The sequence below is a fragment of the Phyllobates terribilis genome, unplaced genomic scaffold (assembly GCF_046119375.1).
Source record: "Phyllobates terribilis strain yellow unplaced genomic scaffold, ASM4611937v1 Scaffold_1__5_contigs__length_1240528914, whole genome shotgun sequence".
Lineage (NCBI taxonomy): Eukaryota > Metazoa > Chordata > Amphibia > Anura > Dendrobatidae > Phyllobates > Phyllobates terribilis.
In genome coordinates this window covers 1,066,862,178-1,066,883,638 of record NW_027362761.1, presented here as the reverse complement: position 1 = coordinate 1,066,883,638, position 21,461 = coordinate 1,066,862,178, and the positions used below count along the sequence as shown (strand labels likewise).

General features: G+C 44.0%; 1 protein-coding gene across 3 annotated transcripts in view; it reads left to right on the top strand.

Moving 5' to 3' along the window:
* CEP135 (centrosomal protein 135) overlaps nt 1-9,753 on the top strand; it is an 87,272-nt gene extending 77,519 nt beyond the window's left edge. For all 3 annotated transcript variants that reach the window (XM_073645451.1, XM_073645450.1, XM_073645449.1), the window contains one exon: nt 8,361-9,753. In XM_073645451.1, coding sequence (XP_073501552.1) covers nt 8,361-8,382 — 22 coding nt within the window. In that variant the 3' untranslated portion in view covers nt 8,383-9,753. The remainder of the gene's footprint in view (nt 1-8,360) is intronic.
* Nucleotides 9,754-21,461: the final 11,708 nt, after the last annotated feature.

The following is a 21,461-nucleotide window of genomic DNA, read 5'->3' as shown; positions in this document are numbered from 1 at the left end:
GCTTCCCGACCACCCACTCTACATAAACGTCGGCGCTGCCTGGGCTCTGTGCAGCGCCGACACGTTTATGAACGGTCGGTGGTCCCGCAGACGTCAGGACCCCCAGGGTCCTGCAAGCGCTGCGGGTGCGGTTCAGAGCGACAGCTCTGACAGGGGACATCATCGGGACCTGATTGGATCAGGTCCCAATGATGTTAACCCTTTGCTATCTTCTATATGCCACGATCTATAGTGATCGCGTCATATAGAAGATAGTGAGAGGAGAGGGGGTCGTCCACTTACCTCTCCGACGGCCCCCTGATGTCTTCCAGGACCTGCCGTTGTTATGGCAGCTGGAGGTCACATGACGGCCTCCAGATCTGCCATATATGGTGTCCTGCTGAGCTCAGCCTACAGCTGAGTCTAGCAGGAGACCGACAGTGTGAAACTGTCAGCAAAGTTCTCATGCAATGTCTATTGCATTGCATGAGAACAGTGATTAGAAAAATAAAAATTAATGTCCCATACAGGACTAAGTAAAAAAAAAGTCTAAAAAATGTTTTCAAACTGTTAAAAAAAAATCACAAAATAAATAAAAATAAATAAATAAAATATTAAACCAATAAATCCGTATATTTATGCAAAAACGAAAAAAGTACACATATTTGGTATCGCTGCGTCCGAAACAACCCGATCTATCAAACTGTCACACTAATTAGCTCCTTCTGTGCACACCGTAATAAAAATAAATAAAAAAACGAAGCAAAAAACTATGCTTTTTCATCATATCGCCAAACAAAAAGTGGAAAAAAATGCGATCAAAAAGCAAAATGGAAATAAAAATAGTACCGCTGAAAACGTCATCTTGTTCGCAAAAAAAAAGCCACCATACAGCTCCATCAGCCAAAAAATAAAAAAGTTATAGCTCTCAGAATAAAGCGATGCAAAAAAATATTTTTTCTATGAAATTGTTTTATTGTGTAAAAGCGGCAAAACATAAAAAAAATATACAGTAAGTGTAGTATCGCTGTAAACGTACTGACCCGAAGAATAATGCTGCCTTATCACTTTTACCACATGCAGAACGGCATTTAAAAAAAACTAAAAAAAAAATTCCTGAATTGTTGGTTTTTGTTAATTTTACCTCCCAAAAAACGGAATAGAAAGAGATCAAAAAATGTCACGTACCCAAAAATGGTACCAATAAAAATGTCAACCCGTCCCACAAAAAACAAGCCGTCACATGACTGTCGGCCGAAATATGGAAAAATTATAGCTCTCAAAATATGGTGATGCAAAAACTAGATTTTGCAAAAAAAAGCGTCTTATAGTGTGTGACAGCTGTCAGTCATAAAAACCCGATATAAATCTGGTATCTCTGTAATCGCACCGACCCGAAGAATAAAGTAATCTCATCACTTATACCGCACGAGGAACCGCGTAAAAAATAAATAAAACCAATTCTTCACCTGCTACTGATTTGTTTATTATGTCTCCCAAAGATCGCAGTAAGGCTCTGCCCACATTTATCCTGCGCTCTGCGCTGAACACTTACACGAGAGTTTCCGTGTAAATCTCTTAAATACGTGATTCAGACGGAACCCATGACAGAAGATTCCCTGTAATGAGGCCGATATAGGCCACTGTGGATGCCGTCTGGCCTGTGATCCCACGGTGTCAGTTTTTTTAGGCATGCATAAAAGTGCGGTTGGCCACAGTTTTGTGCACTTCTGAAAAAAAGGACACCGCTAAACAGAGGCCAGACGGAGTCCAGAGTAACTCTGCTGCCTCATTACAGTGAATGGATCCCGCAGGGGTTTCATCTGAATTGAATTACATCACTTGGAAATTTAGATGGAAACCCCGATGTAAGTGCTCAGCCTCGAGTGCCGGATAAATGTTACGTAAAATGTTCCCAATAAAAGCTTCAACTCAGTCCTCAAAAAAAGCTAGTCCCCACTCAGGTCCGTCATCTGTTAAAAATATAAGGGACTTCCAAGTTACTGGTAGCAAAAAGGCTCTGGAAAAGCTTAATGGCCCTTGCCCCCCAAAAGAAATTTAGAAAATTTTGTGCTCCCAAATCCAAATGCCTATTCTACAATATTTTGTTCTCCAATTGTCAAATAGCGCTCCGTCCCCCCCAGATCTCGCCGTATGGCTGAGCGGTACGATACAGCCACATATGGGGTATTGCCACTTTTAGAAGAAATTGTGTGACACATTTCGGCACCATTTTTACCCATTGCCCTGTGTGAAAATGTAAAATCTGAGGGTAAAACATTTTTTGTTGTAAAAATACAATTATGTTTTCTTCACTGCCCAATGATATAAAATTAAAAATTAAAAAATACTCACTACTTCCCTAGATGAATTCCTTGAGAGGTGTAGTTTACAAAATGGGGTCACTTGTGGGGGTTTCTGCTGTTTCGGCATGTCAGCGACTCTTCAAATGTGACATGGTGTCTGCAACCTATCCCAGCCAACATAGCGCTCCTTTCTCTTCCGAACCCTGCCATACACCAAAGCAGTGGTTTTCCCCCACATATGGGGTATCGGCGTACTCAGGAGAAATTGTACAACAAATTTCATGGTGCAATTTCTCCTGTTACCCTTATGATAATGCAAAATCAGGGGATGAAAAACATTTTTTGTGGGAAAAATGTGAAAATTTTATTTTTACGGCTCAATATTATAAACTTCTGTGAAGCACCTGGGGGTGCAAGGTGCTAACCACACATCTAGATAAGTTCCCTAAGGGGTCTAGTTTCCAAAATGATGTCACTTGTGGGGGGTTTCCACTGTTTAGGCACATCAGGGGCTCCCCAAATGCATCATGGCGTCCGCTAATTATTCAAGCAAATTTTACATTCAAAAAGTCAAATGGCGCTCCTTCCCTTCCAAACCCTGCCGTACTCCCAAACAGTGAATTTCCTCCACATATGGGGTATCGGCGTGTTAAGGAAAAATTGCACAACAAATTTCATGGTGCAATTTCTCCTGTTACCCTTATGATAATGCAAAATTAAGGGATGAAAAAGAAGGGTTAATAAACTTCTTGAATGTGGTTTTGAGCACCTTGAGGGTGCAGTTTTTAGAATGGTGCCACTTTTGGGCATTTTCTGTCATAAAGGCCCCTCAAAGTGACTTCAAATAAGATGTGGTCCCTAAAAAAATGTTTTTGTAAATTTTGTTGGAAAAATGAGAAATCGCTGGTCAACTTTTAACCCTTATAGTTTCCTAACAAAAAAAAATTTGTGTTCCAAAATTGTGCTGATGTAAAGTAGACATGTGGGAAATGTTATTTATTAACTATTTTGTGTGACATATCTCTCTGATTTAAGGGCATGAAAATTCAAAGTTTGAAAATTGCAAAGTTTTCAAAATTTTCGCCAAATTTCCGATTTTTTCACAAATAAACGCAAGTGATATTGAAGAAATTTTACCACTATCATGAAGTACAATATGTCACAAAAAAAACAGTCTCAGAATCAGGGGAATCCGTTGAAGCGTTCCAGAGTAATTACCTCATAAAGTGACAGTGGTCAGAATTGTAAAAATTGGCCCGGTCACGAAGGAAAAACAGGCTCTGGTGCGAAGTGGTTAAATTGAGAAAATTTGCGTTCATTAATGAAAACATAAGAAATTTGGTGAAAATGTATAAAAATTGGCAATTTTCAAATTTTATATATTTTTTGCCCTACTAACACATAGTGATAACCCACAAAAGAGGTGATAAATAACATTTCTCAAATCTCTAATTTACATCAGCATCATTTTTTAAATGTCCTTTTATTTTATTAAGATGATTAAAAGTTTAACTTCAATTTTCTTTTTTTTTCAACCAAATTTACAAAAAATGTTTTTTTACAGACCTATTTAAGGGGCCTATGCATTCAGGAATTAAAACAACATGGAAGAACACATTTATTTTTTCCCAATTTTTCATTTTCACTAAGGTAAAAAGAGAAAATGGATGACCCAATTTGTTATGCATTTTCTTCTGAGTGCGTCGATACCCAATGTGTGATCAGCACAAAAAAAGTTTTGAAGCACAAATTTGGCTTGAAGACATTAGAATTAGAGCAAAAGTGGAATGAAAAATGACATTGTCTCAACAGTTGCTTTACCCTGAGATTTTTAATTTTCTCAAGCTGTAATGAGAGAGACTGCACCCAAAAATTTCTATTAAATGCACGGACACCCCTTATGTGGTCAGAGTCTACTGTTTGGGCACACGGTGAGGCACCAAAAGGAAGCTGCTTATGGGCACCATATCACATTTACAAAGCCACCAAACTTTTAATTTTCACAAGGGGTAATAGGAGAAAATTGATGCCACAATTTGTAAAGCAATTTCTCCTGAACATGGAAATACCTCTTATGTGGTCAAAAACTAGTTTGGACACACAGCAGGGTTCTGAAGGAAACAAACGCTATTGTTGCCCAAATGTGTCTGGAGTAGTATGCAGGAACCACTTGCAGAGTCCTCCAGGTGACCCATCTCGAAAACTAAACTCAAGAAATTAATCTGGGGATGTGGTGAGCGTTTCCAACCCACAGGTGCTTCGCTGAATTTTATAATGCTTGGCCGTGGAAACAAAAAAAATCAAGTTTTTCTCCACTGAAATGTTACTTTAGCACCAAATTTTTCATTTTCACAGGGGGTAAATAGGAGGAAATGGAGCCACAATTTAAAAAGCAAATTCTCCCGAATGCTGCATTTCCCAGTATGTGGTCAGAAACTACTGTTTGTGAACAGGGACGGGCTCGGAAGGAGAGGACGCGATTTGGCTTTTGGCACCAAAATTTGTCAGTTTGGCTACTTTTCCACAGTGGGTTTTTGGTGACTTTTTGATGTTGCAGATTTTCTGCACCTATTCGGTTACTTGCATTTTTTGAGTGCAATTTTTCACTTATGTTCTTTTGTTGGTATGTCATTTTGGAAACTACACGATCCCTGGAAGTCATGTAGGAGTGTAGTGAGCATTTTTATCCAACAAATGTTTTTCTGATTTCTTTACCATTGTGCTCTGTGAAAATGAAAAATTACATTTGTTACAATAAGCAGGTTTAGCTGAAAATGTTTCATCTTTACTGTGGTCAGTATGAAGAAAGCACCTGTAATTTATTACGCTATTTCTCCCAAGTGTGGCAATACCCTATATGTGGTTGTACACTTCTATTTTGGCACATTGCACAGCTCTGAATAGAAGGAGCACCACTTGGCTTTTGGGGCGCAAAGTATACTGGAGTAGTTTGTAGACCCTTTTGCATAGCCCCAAAGCTGGCAAAACAGCAGAAATTCTCAAAAAGTGACCCCTGTGTGCAAATTATGTAGAGAAAAAGTGGTTCTCCAGTGATGATGGAAAAACAGGTAATTATAAAACTTCACATTTAATTAATTATTATTTAATTATTTATTTAAAAGTCATATCGACATGACACAGTGCAGCACTACAGAAAAAACCAACGCGTTTTGGCTAGCTTCTTTAGTCATGCTTAAATAAATGTGAAGTTTTATACTTGCCTGTTTTTCCATCATTGCTGGAGACCCACTTTTTTGCTACATGATTATATCTGCCTGGACCAGGGCGGCTCAGTGCGGTGTATTCTGATGAGAAGGTGCTTCAGATTGCGGTGAGCTGACTCGTCCTTCTTCCCTCTCCTTTTTATGACTGTTGCTATTACACTCAGGGAATTCATCTGCAAGTGTGGTGACTATTTCATCCCCACCAGCGTGCAGTGGATGTTGGTGTGCTGTGGATATTGCCCAGCTTGTACTTATGGAGAATGCTCCCAATAAATTAAGTAGGTTGTCCAGGATTTAATAACTGATGACCAAACTCAATATGAGATCAGTGGAGGTCCAACATCCCCCCACCACCACCACCGATTAGATGAAAACTGCTCTGGCAGCGTCCCTTATTCTGACAGCTATAACTTTTTTATTTCTCCTCCAAAAGAGCTGTGATTGAGGTTGTATTTTGCTGGATGAGTTATTATTTATTATTATAGCGCCATTTATTCCATGGCGCTTTACATGTGAAAGAGGGGGCATACATAGCAAATAACAAGTATAATAATCTTGAACAACACAAGTTGGCGACTGGTACAGGAGGAGAGAGTACCGTGCTCACAATCTATAAGGGATGGTTGAGGAATAGGATACAGTAGGTGAGGGTAGAGCTGGTTGTGCAGCGGTATGGTGGAGCGAGGGCTGCTGCAGGTTGTATGCTTGTCGAAAGAGGTGGGTCTTCAGGTTCATTTTGAAGGTTTCACAAGTAGGATAGAGTCTGATATGTTGGAGTAGAGAGTTCCAAAGTAGGAGGGAAGCACGGGAGAAATCTTGTATGCGATTGTGGGAAGAGGGGAGTAGAGAAGGTGGTTGGGGTTTTGAACTGCAGTCTCTGGGCAATGGGGAGCCAGCGAAGGGATTGACAGAGAGGAGAGGCCGGGGAATAGCGGGGGGACAAGTGGATTAGTCAGGGAGCAGAGTTTAGGATAGATTGGAGGGGGTGCGAGAGTGTTAGAGGGCAGACCACAGAGCAGGAGGTTGCTGTAGTCGAGGCGGGAGATGATGAGGGCATGCACTAGTGTTTTTGCAGATTCATGGTTGAGGAATGTGTGGATTCGGGAGATATTTTTGAGTTGGAGTCGGCAGGAAGTGGAAAGGGCTTGGATATGTGGTTTGAAAGAGAGATTAGAATCCAGGGTTACCCCCAAACAGCGAGCTTATGGTACTGGAGAGAGTGAGCAGCCATTGAATATGATGGATAGGTCAGCTGGGGGGGATGAATGAGATGGTGGAAAGATGATGTATTTTGTTTTATCCATGTTAAGTTTTACAATTCTAGCAGAGAAGTATGTAATAGCTGACAGACATTGTGGAATTCTGGTTAGTAAGGAGGTGATATCAGGTCCAGAGAGGTAGATCTGTGTGTCATCACCATAGAGGTGATACTGAAAGCCGTGGGACTCTATGAGCAGTGTCAGGCCGAATGTGTAGATGGAGAAGAGCAGGGGTCCTAGGACTGAACCTTGGTGGACACCGACAGGGGGCGAGATGATTTGGTGGTGTGTGAGTGGGAGACGCTGAATGTCTGGTCTGTTAGGTATGAGGAGATTCAAGATAGGGCCCAGTCTGTGATGCCAAGCCTAAGGCAGATGACAGGTCTAGGAGGAGGACATAGTAGTGTCGCTTGGATTTGGCAGTTAGTAGATCGTTGGTGACTTTAGTCAGGGCAGTTTCAGTGGAATGGTGCTGTCGGAAGCCAGATTGTAAGCGGTCAATGGAGGAGGAGGTAGGAGGACAGTTCAGAATGGACGTGTTGTTCCAGTAGTTTTGAGGCATAGGGGAGAAGTGACATGGGGCGATAGCTAGACAGAGAGGATGTGTCAAGGGAGGGCTTTTTGAGGATGGTTGTGATCGAGGCATGTTTGAAGCATGAGGGGAAGACACCAGTAGTTAGTGACAGGTTGTAAAGGTGGGTTAGGGTTGGGATGAAGACTGTGGGAAGGTTAGGGATGAGGTGGAACGGGATTGGGCCACGTTCACAGGTGGTGAGGTGTAATTTGGAGAGTAAAGCGGAAAGTTGATCGTCCGCAATGGTGGAGAAGCTGGTTTTGGAGGAGGAGGGTTGAGTTGATATTAGATGGGGCTGTGGGGACTTTAGGCAAAAGCTTTGTCTGATGGTGTCAAGCTTCAGCTTGAAGAATAAGGCAAAGTCTTCGGCAGTTGCTTATTTGGACTACATGTGGCAGAGTGAACAAAAACCAGCAATTCATGAATTGTTTTCATTTACTCTTTTTTACGCCATTTGTTGTGCAGTAACAGTGTTAAGAAAACGTTATTCTTCTGGTCAGTACTAGACAGAGGTGCTTGTTTGGTGAACACATTTAAACTGCTTGAGATGCTACTGCCTAGAATACTGACATTGGTGAGGCTGCTGCATTTACTTTGTTTCATTGTGCCTGTTTTTTTTTTTTTCTTTTTGTAATTTTTCTTTGGAGAGATTAGCAAGCAAAGTATTTGGCACCTAATGAGTTAACATTAGTTAAGTCCAAGTGGGTGTGTTCACTGGGGGCGTGTACGTCTTCTCCCTTTTAGGAGTTGCTATCTAATAACGCCCACTTGGACTTAACAAAGGTTAAATAATTAGGTGCCGTTACGTTTATTGCTAATATCTCCCCAACAGATAGAAGAAACTAAAAAAATAATGTTTTTTTCCGCTATGCACCCACTAGTGCATCGTGTGTCCAGTTCAGCATGAAAAATTTTATGTAAGGGCCTAAAATTAAAATTTCTAAGCCTCATCCTAATAGATGAATCCCTGTCATTCATAAGTTTTTTTTTCTTGTTGTTTTTTCTTTTCCCCACTTAGGAGCGTAAGTTTCAAAGACTGATGGTTCTGGAGCGCGGATACAAGACAAACACTGTGAATGTCTCTATAGCTTTCATCCGTCTTGGCGCACATTCATTTTGCCTTGTAATTTCATGCTGCATTTGCACAGGGTAAACCTCATATAAAAATGGTTAGTAATTCTCTTTCCTCTGAAATTATTCTACACATTTTGAGTATAATTTCCTCCTATTATGATGCTATGTTTAATCCACAGAAGTGTAAGATGCCACATTAAGTGTCATCCACAAGAAGGACATTATAGAGTCTGTATCCTGTAGATATTGAATAATTTAACCTATTAATTAAGGAGGGGAACCCGCCGTGTCGCACTAACATTTATGATGGGGACCGCCCGATCTAGCAGTGGTGACGCCTATCTTTACACATCAGTGGTGACCAAGTGCTCTTTGAGCTGTTTAAGAATAAATCTCAGGTATTTTGCACTATGAATTCACACATTTCTTTATTTTCTTTGTTGTATCTTATTTTGTTAAACCATATAAAAAAAAGAAAGTGTTGTAGTGCATTATTAGTAATAGGTGGTTTATGTCTGCATGTAACCAGTATTCATTCAATTTTGTCACCAAGATTTTCATAGTTTCTGTAGGGGCAGAAACTATGATTCCAGTGATGTCACTTACTGGGCTGCTTGTTGTTGTTTCAATAAATCAGTGTTTTATCAGCAGGAGATTATCACTAGAGGTCTCGTGCCATGTAGTCTTCCTGCTCTGTATAACCCCATCCCCACCACTGACTAGCAGCTTTCTGCCTATGCACAGTATACACAGAAAGCTGCCAATCAGTGGTGGGATGGTTATACAGAGCACCGCATTCAGAGCACTGCTAGATCTGCAGCAGAGAAAACAATAATTTTATCAAAATGACAGCAAGCATCCCAGTTAGTGATACATCCCTGGAATCAGGGTCTCTGCTCCTATATTATACTGCTCTCAGATGGGGTATCAAAAACCTGGTGACAGATTCCCTTTAAACTTGAGCCTTTTGTGCGTAAGTCCACAAAAAGAGTACCTGTATATATATAGGATGCCCCAAAGAGGTCAGTAAAGCTGGCATGGAGGGTTATCTGACTTCTGTATGTATATGAAATTTTATATATGAAATAACATTGATATATGTTGATTGATGGCTTAAACAACTTGCATATAAAACATTATGTATTTTACATTTTGGTTAGGTTACATTTTACTTTTTATTTTTCACTTAATTTCACTGTTTGTAAATGTGAATAATTTAAAATGTTTAAATGTTGTAACTTTTTACTGCATTGTGATATACCGCGGACGACTTGTCCTTGTGTATTTATTTTTATATCAATTACTATTTATAACTAAATAAATTTGTCATTTTTTTATTTCATGTGTCCACTTTTAGTAAATGTAAAGGGAGTACACATTTATCATCTATCCACAGGTTGGAGGATAAATGTATTTTCGACGGGAGCCCACACCGATCGCTAGAACAGAGGGTCCCAAACCCCCTTTTCTTCTGCACTGCTAAGGACTTGAACAGCCTGGTGGTCGCTCATGCACCTTCCTGCTCCATTCACTTTGTATGGGACAGTAAAATAAATGGGTGAGCACAGCTTTCTAATTCATGCAGCACTGCAGTGAAAAGGAACGGGAGACTCTGGACCCCCATTCTTTTTAAAAAAAAATTCCTAACTGTTCCAGAGGTTTTTTTTATGTAGTTTTTGAATGCGCAGCCAGGAACCGATAGAAACTGAAGACATCAGTAAAAAAAAAAAAAACAACACTGTGGACCTGATTCATCATTTACATTTTTTTAATGTCACTTTTGTTTTTTTTGGCTTGTATTTGTTGACTTTTTTTTTGCAACAAATATTATATTGGCCCCCATGATTCATGAATTTTGCGCAAAATCAAAAAGGCTCTTTTACTCTGTCGCCTCATTGGGGGACACAGGACCATGGACCATGCGTGTTGTGCTGCTGTCCACTAGGAGGCGACACTATGCGTAATCTGAAAAAGATTAACCGTGGCTCCTCCTCTGCAGTATACACCCCTGGACGGCATCAGCCTTCTCCAGTTTTTGCTTAGTGTCGCATAGGAGGCACACCTAAAACTTTTACTCCGTTTTTCACCGACGGGATTACAGATGAAGAAAAGTGGGTCTACTGCGAGACTCCCGGCATGGCTCCTTCCTCAGCCCCTTATTATGGGGTGCACGGTAGAAGATGAGATGGCTATTCCCCATATCGCTCCTTCCCCAGCCCCTCGGGTGCTGGTTCGAAGTCGAGACCCCCCTCCTTCCCCAATTCCTTTTGGTTTCTGGGTTGAGGTCGAGACGGACAACAGCACCTCCCTAATCCTCCCCCTGGGGGGAATTAGGTTGAAACGGTAGGGCCTGTACAGGCGGCAGCTCCCAGCAGCCAGCACACTACGGCTGAATCCAGGGACCCCAGCCCTGCTGCCGGCTCCTGTCGGGACCGGGGGGAGCGCAGGCTGAACACAACAGAGGCACAGGCCTCCCTGCGCCCTGTTTCTGCGGCAGCACCAGCTCTACGGTGCCTCAGGGGGGACTCTTCACAGGGCCCGCCCCCCCCCCCCCCCCCGGCTCAGATCCGGCCCCCTCCCGGACTTCCGCGCCGGCCTGCAGTCCCTTTGGGCATCAGGCATCTAATTTAGGCCACGGCTTCGGCCTAGCCGAAGCCACCACCTCCTCTCCCCGGCCCACCCCCCGGATGACAAATATGACACTACAGTGTCATAGAGGGGGTGGATCGAGACTGAAAGTGAGCGATTTCACACAGTTCTGCCGCCCTTTTCAGCTCTCCGCCCCCCTTCTTTCTTAACTTTACTCCAGCGGCCATTATCTGCTGCAGGATAAGGGAAGACCAGCCAGTCTCCGGGAGGCACAGGACCGTGGATCTTCGGCGCTGGACCTAGGGGCACACCAGTGGGATAAGATCACAGCTGGAGTTCTTCCTCGGCTGTGAGTCCAGGCTCCTCTGCATAGCCACCCCTGTAGGGCCCTCTGCATAGCCACCCCAGTGCACTATACCGGGCTCAAGGTCCAAGAGAACCAGGCAGGACTGCTATTATGCACTCTGTACAGCCTGCAAAATACTCTCCCTAGTGGCAGCACGTACCCGCACTGCCAGGACTGCATCCAGACTACTGTGCCAGAGCCCCAAGAAGCCCCTGCCAATGCCTTGGTGTCTAATGCCACGCCAGAATGGGTCACTCAGATGTCGCAGTCTATGACGAAGTCTATAGATAACCTAACCTCCACATTGCTTCAGGCTCTGCAGAGTCATGCCTCGGCTATGAACGCTACCCAGCAAAGGGAAGGCTCGACTCAGGAACATGACGACCCGAGCACATCCACGTCTAGGTCAGGACGCAAGCGGACCCACAGGTCACGTTCATCTGCGTCATCCCATAGCACACTGTCATCCCCTTCTAGGTAGAGACACCGTAGTTCCAGGTCATCTAGACCGTCCCCTACCAGGGTCAGACAATGCAGTTCTCCGCAGCGATCCCCGACCAGAGAAGGTCTCCAACCTGGTTCATCCAGCAGGAGACGCCTTAGCGATACACAGGATTCGGAAGGCATCTGTGATTCCGACTCAGAAAAGGAAACTGAAGGGTCTCTGATCCCAATCCCCCCTAGCAATACAGCGCTAGTTGAGGACGTAATATCGTCCATCCATCGGGTGCTGGACATTTCTGATCCGCCCCCGGAGGCACCACAACACAAGATTTCCTTTGAAGGACTTCTGAAGCCGCCTAAGGTCTTCTTTGACCACCCAGAGTTTAAGTCGATCCTTAAAAAAACAGTTCTCACAGCCTGAGAAGAAGTTTACCACTCGCAAATATCTGGAGGCGCGGTACCCCTTCCCACAGGAGACCACCAAGGAATGGACAGATCCACCCGAAGTGGATCCCCCAGTCTCTAGGCTAGCAGCACTGTCACTGCCAGATAGCTCAACCCTCAGGGACACAGCAGACCGCCACGTAGAACGCATGGCTCGTTCAATTCTCGAGGCCTCAGGGGCCTCCCTGGCTCCCGCGTTCGCTTCAGTTTGGGCACAAAATAGCAACCTCTCCCTATGCAGGGACAACTCTCGGTCGACGCAAAAGTCGGACAAGACCTGGCAGTCAAAAGCAGGCCAGTCAAGGTTCAAAGGAGGAAAATCTCAGACTTCCTCCTCATCATGACTCACGGACTCCGGAAGACACCCTACCTGTAGGCGGCTGACTTTTGCTCTTTCATCAAGTCTGGCTGCCTATTACAGAAGACAGGTGGGTCAGGGAACTAGTGTCTTCGGGATACAAGATAGAGTTCACTTCCAACCCACCAAACAGACTCTTTCTTTCTGTTCCCCCAAAACCGCCAGCCAAGGCTTGTGCCTTCCGCCAAGCGGTCTTCTCACTTCTTCAAGCAGGAGTCATAGTACCGTTCCCCGTGGCCGAGCGCTTCCAAGGGTTCTACTCCAATTTATTCGTAGTCCCCAAGAAAGAAGGCGGCGTACGGCCCATACTGGACCTAAAACAGCTCAACAAATATGTACGGGTACATCACTTCCGCATGGAGTCCCTTCTGTCCATCATTGCGTCCATGGAAAAGGGAGAATTTCTCGCCTCCATAGACATACAAGACGCATACCTGCATATACCAATTGCACCTGCCCATCAGAGATTTCTCAGGTTCGCAATCGACCAGGACCACTACCAGTTCGTGGCTCTCCCGTTCGGACTCGCCACGGCTCCCAGAGTGTTTACCAAAGTCATGCCAGCCACCATGGACGTCCTGCACTCCAGAGGAATAGTAGTCGTTCCATACCTGGACGATCTCCTTATCAAGGCTCCCACCTCCAAGGACTGCGAGCTCAGTGTCTCAATCACAATCGACACCATGAGTCGCCTGGGTTGGTTAGTCAACCTACAAAAGTCATCACCAACCCCGAGTCAGTCTCTGACCTTCCTGGGAATGCTATTCAACACCTTCAAGGCTCTAATGATCCTTCCCAAGACAAGGCACTGCCTCTCCGTCTAGGAGTTCGCATTCTCCTCAGCAAACCCCCTCGATCTCTCCGGTTTGCCATGAGAGTCCTCGGCAGGATGGTGGTGGCAATAGAAGTGGTCCCATTTGCCCAGCTTCACCTCAGACCTCTCCAACTAGCCATCCTCTAGTCATGGGACAGGAACCCTTTTTCTCTCGACAGGGAGTTCCAGCTGAAGTAGTCAACCAGGAGGTCCCTGCACTGGTGGCTCAAGCCAACCTCACTAACAAAGGGGAAATCCTTTCTCACGGGTCAATGGAAGGTTCTGACCACCGACGCGAGCCTTACAGGTTAGGGTGCGGTGCACCTACACCACAGAGCACAGGGCAAGTGGTCCCCAGCGGAAGCAACCTGGTTCAGGACTGGACCCAGTTCCAGCTCCTGTACATTTTTCCACCTCTCCCCCTGATATCCAGAGTGGTGAGGAAGATCAAGCAAGAGGGAGTTCCAACCATCCTAATCGCACCGGACTGGCCCACACGTACATGGTACGCCGACATCGTACAGCTCACAGCAGACTTCCCCTGGCGTCTCCCTGACCGCCCGGACCTTCTGTCACAAGGCCCGTTCTACCACCAGAACTCAGGGGCCCTCAATTTGACGGCGTGGCCATTGAGACCTGGGTTCTAACCCAGTCAGGGTTCTCGCCGGACGTCATTGGAACCATGATCAGGGCACGGAAGCCAACCTCTGCTAAGATTTATTACCGTACCTGGAAAGCCTTCTTTACCTGGTGCGAATCTCGTGGCCAGACCCCATTCCCTTATTCCCTCCCCAGGGTACTTGGGTTTCTCCAATCGGGTCTGGAGGCCAGACTGTCCCTGGCCTCCCTTAAGAGCCAGGTGTCAGCTCTCTCTGTGGTTTTTCAGAGGTGCATTGCTAACAAGCCGCAAGTAAGGACATTTCTTCAGGGGGTTTCCTGATTGGTTCCCCCCTACAGACGACCACTAGAAACGTGGGACCTCAACCTGGTGCTGACAGCATTGCAGGAAACACTCTTTGAACCCCTTAGGGAAGTCCCACTCCGCCTTCTATCCCAGAAAGTGGTTTTCCTGGTGGCAATCACCTCGCTACACAGGGTGTCTGAACTGACAGCACTCTCCTGCAGACGGCCCTTCCTGGCTTTTTACCAGGACAAGGTAGTTCTCCATACGGTCCCATCCTTCCTTCCGAAGGTTGTGTCCAGCTTCCACCTCAATGAGGAAATTTCACTGCCATCCCTCTGTCCGGTCCCGGTTCATAGAGTGGAGAAGGCTCTGAATACGCTTGACCTTGTCAGGGCATTGCGTATCTATGTGTCTAGGACTACGCCCTTCCGGAAGTCTGATTCTCTTTTCCTTCTTCTGAAAGGCGGCCGCAAGGGTCTGCCAGCTTCCAAAGCTACCCTTGCCAGGTGGATCAAATCCACCATACAAGAGGCCTACCGCCTCAAAAATTCTCCTCTTCCAGCAGGTATTATGGCACACTCTACACGTGCGGTAGGGGCCTCCTGAGCCATTAGGCACCAGGTTCGGCACAACAAGTGTGTAAGGCAGCCACCTGGACTAGCCTACACACGTTTACCAAACACTACAGGGTTCATACCCAGTCCTCAGCAGACGCGAGCCTGGGTAGATGTGTTCTGCAGGCAGCGGTACCCCAATTGTAGGGGCCCGTCTACACAATATTCGTTCATTGCTTCCCACCCAGGGACTGCTTTGGGACGTCCCATGGTCCTGTGTCCCCCAATGAGGCGACAGAGTAAAGGAGATTTTTGTGTACTCACCGTAAAATCTCGTTCTCTTAGCCTCTAATTGGGGGACACAGGTCCCACCCTGTCGCCCGTTCCGGGCCGTTATTATGTTGAGTTCTCATATTGTTTTCTTATTTGAGCTCATACTTAGTTGCCTTCTTATAGGCATGGTTATGTTATCCATGTTACGTTCCTCCTACTGCTTTTGCACAAAACTGGAGTAGGCTGATGCCGTCCAGGGGTGTATACTGCAGAGGAGGAGCCACGCTTAATCTTTTTCAGATTATGCATAGTGTCGCCTCCTAGTGGACAGCAGCATAACACCCATGGTCCTGTGTCCCCCAATTAGAGGCTAAGAGAAAGAGATTTTACGGTGAGTACACAAAAATCTCCTTATTTTTGCTTAAATGTCGCAAAATTTGCATACAAATTTCAGTACATAAAACCGGGGAGGGACAAGTACAAAGGTGCTAAAAAAAAAAAATCCAACTTTTTAACCCCTTTACGACCCAAGGTGGTTTGCACATTAATGACCAGGCCAATTTTTACAATTCTGACCACTGTCACTTTATGAGGTAATTACTCTGGAACGCTTCAACGGATCCCCCTGATTCTGAGATTGTTTTTTCGTGACATATTGTACTTCATGATTGTGGTAAAATTTCTTCGATATAACTTGTGTTTATTTGTGAAAAAAACGGAAATTTGGCGAAAATTTTGCAATTTTCAAAATTTGAATTTTTATGCCCTTAAATCAGAGAGATATGTCACACAAAATAGTTAATAAATAACATTTCCCACATGTCTACTTTACATCAGCACAATTTTGGAATCAAAATTTTTTTTTTTGTTAGGGAGCTATAAGGGTTAAAAGTTGACCAGCGATTTCTCATTTTTCCAACAAAATTTACAAAACCATTTTTTTAGGGACCACATCATATTTGAAGTCACTTTGAGAGGTCTTTATGACAGAAAATACCCAAAAGTGACACCATTCTAAAAACTGCACCCCTCAAGGTGCTCAAAACCACATTCAAGAACTTTATTAACCCTTCAGGTGCTTCACAGGAATTTTTGGAATGTTGAAGAAAAAAATTAACATTTAACTTTTTTCACAAAAATGTTACTTTAGACCCAAGTTTTTTTTATTTTTGCAGGGGTAACAGTAAAAAATTGACCCCAAAAATTTGTTGTGCAATTTCCCCTGAGAACGTAGATACCCCATATGTGGGGAAAAAACACTGTTTGGGTGCACGGCAGGGTTCGGAAGGGAAGGAGCGCCATTTGACTTTTTGAATGTAAAATTTGCTTGAATAATTAGCAGACGCCATGTTGCATTTGGGGAGCCCCTGATGTGCCTAAACAGTGGAAACCCCCCACAAGTGTCACCATTTTAGAAACTAGACCCCTCAGGGAACTTATCTAGATGTGTGGTGAGCACCTTGAACCCCCAGGTGCTTCACAGAAGTTTAGAACATTGAGCCGTAAAAATAAAATTTTTACATTGTTCCCACAAAAATGTTTTTCAGCCCCCACTTTTGCATTTTCATAAGGGTAACAGGAGAAATTGCACCATGCAGTTTGTTGTGCAATTTCTCCTGAGTTAGCAGATACCCCATATGGGGGGGGGAAACACTGTTTGGGCGCATGGCAGGGTTCAGAAGGGAAGGAGCGCCATTTTTGACTTTTTGATTGTAAAATTTGCTTGAATAATTAGCAGACGGCATGTTGCGTTTGGAGAGTCCCTGATGTGCCTAAACAGTGGAAACCCCCCCACAAGTGACACCATTTTGGAAACTAGACTCCTCAGGGAACTTATCTACATGTGTGGTGAGCACCTTGAAACCAGAAGTCCTTTACAGAAGTTTATAACATGGAGCCGTGAAAATAAAAAAATCAAACTTTTTCCACAAAAATGATGTTTTAGCCCCAATTTTTTTATTTTCACAAGGGTAAAAGGAGAAAATGGACCCCAAAAACTTTTGTGCAATTTCTCCTGAGTACGCCAATACCCCATATGTGGGGAAAATACAGTGTTTGGGCGCACGGCAGAGTTCAGAAGGGAAGGAGCACTGTGTGACTTCTTGAACGCAAAATCGGCTGGAATTGAGAGCGGACGCCATGTCGCTTTTGGAGAGCCCCTGATGTGCCTAAATAGTGGAAACCCCCCCACAAGTGACCCCATTTTGGAAACTACACCCCGCAGAGGTACGAGACAGAATTTGATAACATTAGGTCATCATATTGAATAAATTGTCTTTAGTCTTGAGCGCAAGTGCTCGCTACTTGAGTTTGCATTGGGTACTCGGGTATGCACCATGTATCGCGGGTGCTCGAGTGACATGCTCGAGTCCCCGCCTCGCATGTTTCACGGTTATTAGACACCCAAAAAAAAAACATGCGGGAATCGCTCGTGCATGGCAGGCAATCCCCGCGAGGTTTTTTTGGCCGCGAAGCTTATGGGGTCGGAGACTCGAGCACCCGTGATACTCAATGCATACCCGAGCACCCTATGCAAACTCAAGTAGCGAGCACTTGCGCTCAACAGTAGTCGCCATATCGTCATCTTTTTTTTTTTTTTTTTTTTTTTTTTTTTTTTTTTACTTTTGAAAAAAAACAAAAAAAACAGCCCTAGCGTTTATTTTTTACGCCGTTCCTAGTGCGGTATAAGTGATTAGACGACTTTATTCTTCGGGTCGGTGCGATTACAGCGATGCCAGAATCATATCGGGTTTTTATGATTGACAGCTGTCACACTAAAAGACACATATTTTGTAAAATCTAGTTTTTGCATCGCCATATTTTGAGAGCTATAATTTTTCCATATTTTGGCCGACAGTCATGTGACAGCTTGTTTTTTGCGGGATGAGTTTACGGTTTTATTGGTGCCATTTTCAGGCACGTGACTTTTTTGATCTCTTTCTATTCCGATTTTTGGGAGGCAGAATAAACAAAAACAAACAATTCAGGAATTGTTTTTTTTTTTTTGTTTTGTTTTTTTTTAATTATTCTACTGTGCGTGTGGTAAAATTGATAAGGCAGCTTTATTCTTCGGGTCAGTGCGTTTACAGCGGTACCACATTTATATCGTTTTTCTATGTTTTGGCGCTTTTACACAATAAAAGCCATTTTATAGAAAAAATCATTTTTTTTGCACCGCTTTATTCTGAGAGCTATAACTTTTTTATTTTTCGGCTGATGGAGCTGTATGTTTATGTTTCGGCTTATGTTTTGCGGGACGAGATGACGTTTTCAGCGGTACCATTTTTATTTATATTCGTCTTTTTGATCGCGTGTTATTCCATTTTTTGTTTGGCGGTATGATGATAAAGCATTGTTTTTTGGTTAGTTTTTTTTTTTTTTTTTTTTTTTTTTTTTTTTTTTTTTTTTTTACTGTGTTCACTGACAGGGTTAACTAGTCGGACAATTTTATAGGGCACATCGTCCCGGACGCGGCGATACCAAATACGTGTACTTTTATTGTTTATTTGTTTTTCATAATATTTATTGATGGGTACATTATATTTTTATTTTTGGTGGATTTTTTTTTCTATATATATATATATATATATATATATATATATATATATATTTACAATTTTTTTTTTTTTTTTCACTTTCTGACAGTTTTTACACTTTTTTACTTTGTCCCACTATGGGACTTTCACTTTTTTTATTCTGATCGCCTGCATAGCATAGGGATGGAGCACCATCCTTGTGCCATGCAGGCTGTCAGCGCTGCAGTGAGACGATAGTTTGGTCATGTACTGCGCGTGACCCAAAAATCTTCCTGCTCTCTGGTGACCCGGATGTTGTCATGACGACATGGGGTCGTCATGGCAACATCCGGGAAGCCGCGGCAGACAGCGCTGGAGGCCGGAAGAGGAGGTGAGTATCGCCGATCACCTCCCCTTAGCCACCACAATGCTGCGATCAACTGCTGTGACAATCAGCTGACACCCGGCGACGATCGCGCCCGCACAGCCTGTGTGCGCGCGCGATCGCCATGACGTACTAATACGGGTCAGGCTCTTAAAGCCCAGGGCACAGACGCTTATTAATACGTCATGGGCTTTAAAGGGGTTAAAAAGTTACAATTCATGAATCTCCTGAAAACATTTGGAAACTCCAAACACAGCCCACAACAGTGAACATAAAAAAAACATATTTATGTATTTATTTTACTCACTTATATAGCGCCATTAATTCCACAGCGCTTTACAGACATTATCATCACTGTCCCCATTGGGGCTCACAATCTAGATTCCCTATCAGTATGTATTTGGAGTGTGGGAGGAAACCAGAGAACCCGGAGGAAACCCACACAAACACGGGGAGAGCATACAAACTCCTTGCAGATGTTGTCCTTGGTGGGATTTGAACCCAGGACCCCAGCGCTGCAAGGCTGCAGTGTTAACCACTGAGCCACCATGCTGCCAATACATATAAAGCAGATTAAGAAAAAAGGCACAAATGAAAACCACCAAAAACTAGGCAGAAATGCAGTAATGAATCGGGCCCTGAGACTTCTTTATATAATCTAATCTTGATTTAGGATTCACAAACTGCATTATCAATCAGGATCCTCCTCTCTGGGGCACATGCACCTTCATCAGTAGTGGTCGGACTGTCCAGCCGCATAGAGTTCAGCCTAAATTCCAGTGACATTTGTGAAATACCTCCATGATTTTAAGTGTCTTACCACTTGCTTTTTGGGCTTTATTTATCAGAACCAATTTACAGTAAAACTTTATTTGTAGCCCACAATTGAATGATCCCATCATAGCCTTCCTGCCAGTCCATTTTCACTCTCCGGAGGGCATTGTCCAACATACTGTATTCAACAGTGAAGGCCTAGTTATGCACAGGTTCATTCGCAGAAATACATGACTGTTTTGCCGGTCAGTATCCCGACTGTTCATGCAAAACTCAGTGTACATCTCTTGGTGCACAAAGGACGTAAAACCAGTGTCCATGGCCCATACCAAAAAAATAGACAATGTGTTCAGACGCCAGCCACAGTTGCTGACAACCACGAGAGGATTATGTGAAGCATGAGGACATTAAGGCCAAAATTTTCCCAGCAGATACAAAACATCATGTTGACGTGTACTGAAATTACTTCACCTAAAGCCACTGTCAGATTAAAAGGGAGAAGAGATGGGCATACGGCAAGTGGCTTCTAAATATTACCATAAACGATTATTTGGACCCATTGCAAGAAATTGAGTGATAAAATGTGGTCCTTTCACATGAAGCATGTTTAGGGTAATCTGTAAACAGGTATTAGCTACATAATCTGAGACCAGCATGATGTAGGTGCTGAGACCTTGATACCAGTGATGTGTCACTTACTAGTCTGTATTTTTCAATAAAATCACTGTTTTATCAGCAGGAGATTATCACTACAGGACTAGGTTTCTCGTGCCATATAGTCCTACTGATGGGTAACCCCGCCCCCACCACTGATTAGCAGATTTCTGGTGTATGTGGAAAGCGGCTAATCAGTGATGTGGGCGGGGTTATACAAAGCTCAGCATTCAGAGAACTGGTAGATCTGCAGCAGATATAACAGGGATTGTATCTAAACTGCAGCAATCAGCCCAGTAAATGATACATGACTGCAATCGGGGTCTCGGACCCCCTACATCATGCTGCTCTCATCTGAAATCTGGTGACAGATTTCCTTGAAGTGGTTATCTGGGACTTTAAAATTGATGACCTAACAGATAGACCCCCACCATCAGACATTGATGACCTAACACTCGTCAGCCCCGCTGATCACCTGTTCCCAGTGTCGGCGGCCGGAAATGCTCAGTTGCAGAGCTGCATTGACAGAATAGTGGCTGTGGCCAAGTACTATTGATTTGAATAGGTGGTGGATGTGCAGTACATGACCAAGTCTACTATACAGTCAATGGAACTGAGCTGTGCAGCTCCGCAACTGAGCAGTTCCAGCCGACACCAGAAACAGCTGATCGGCAGGGGTGCCGATCCCCACCGATCAGACATTGTTGGACCTATACCAAGGGCAGGCCATCAATGTTAAACTTCTGGACAAAACCCTTCATATTCATAGAACAATGAATGTACCAGGGATGCCGGTAGGTAGGGGGAGATCTGTGCCGGGTTCCTGTCTGACAGTCTCAAACTACAACAGTGGCAACTGGACCAGGGTCCCACAAGTCAATTAGCAATTTCTATCACTGACACAGTAAATTCAGACAAGCTGCACCAAAAGCCACTTCTTGATCCAAAACTTCTTGTTTGGTGTACGATCACGGATATGTGGATTGTGGGT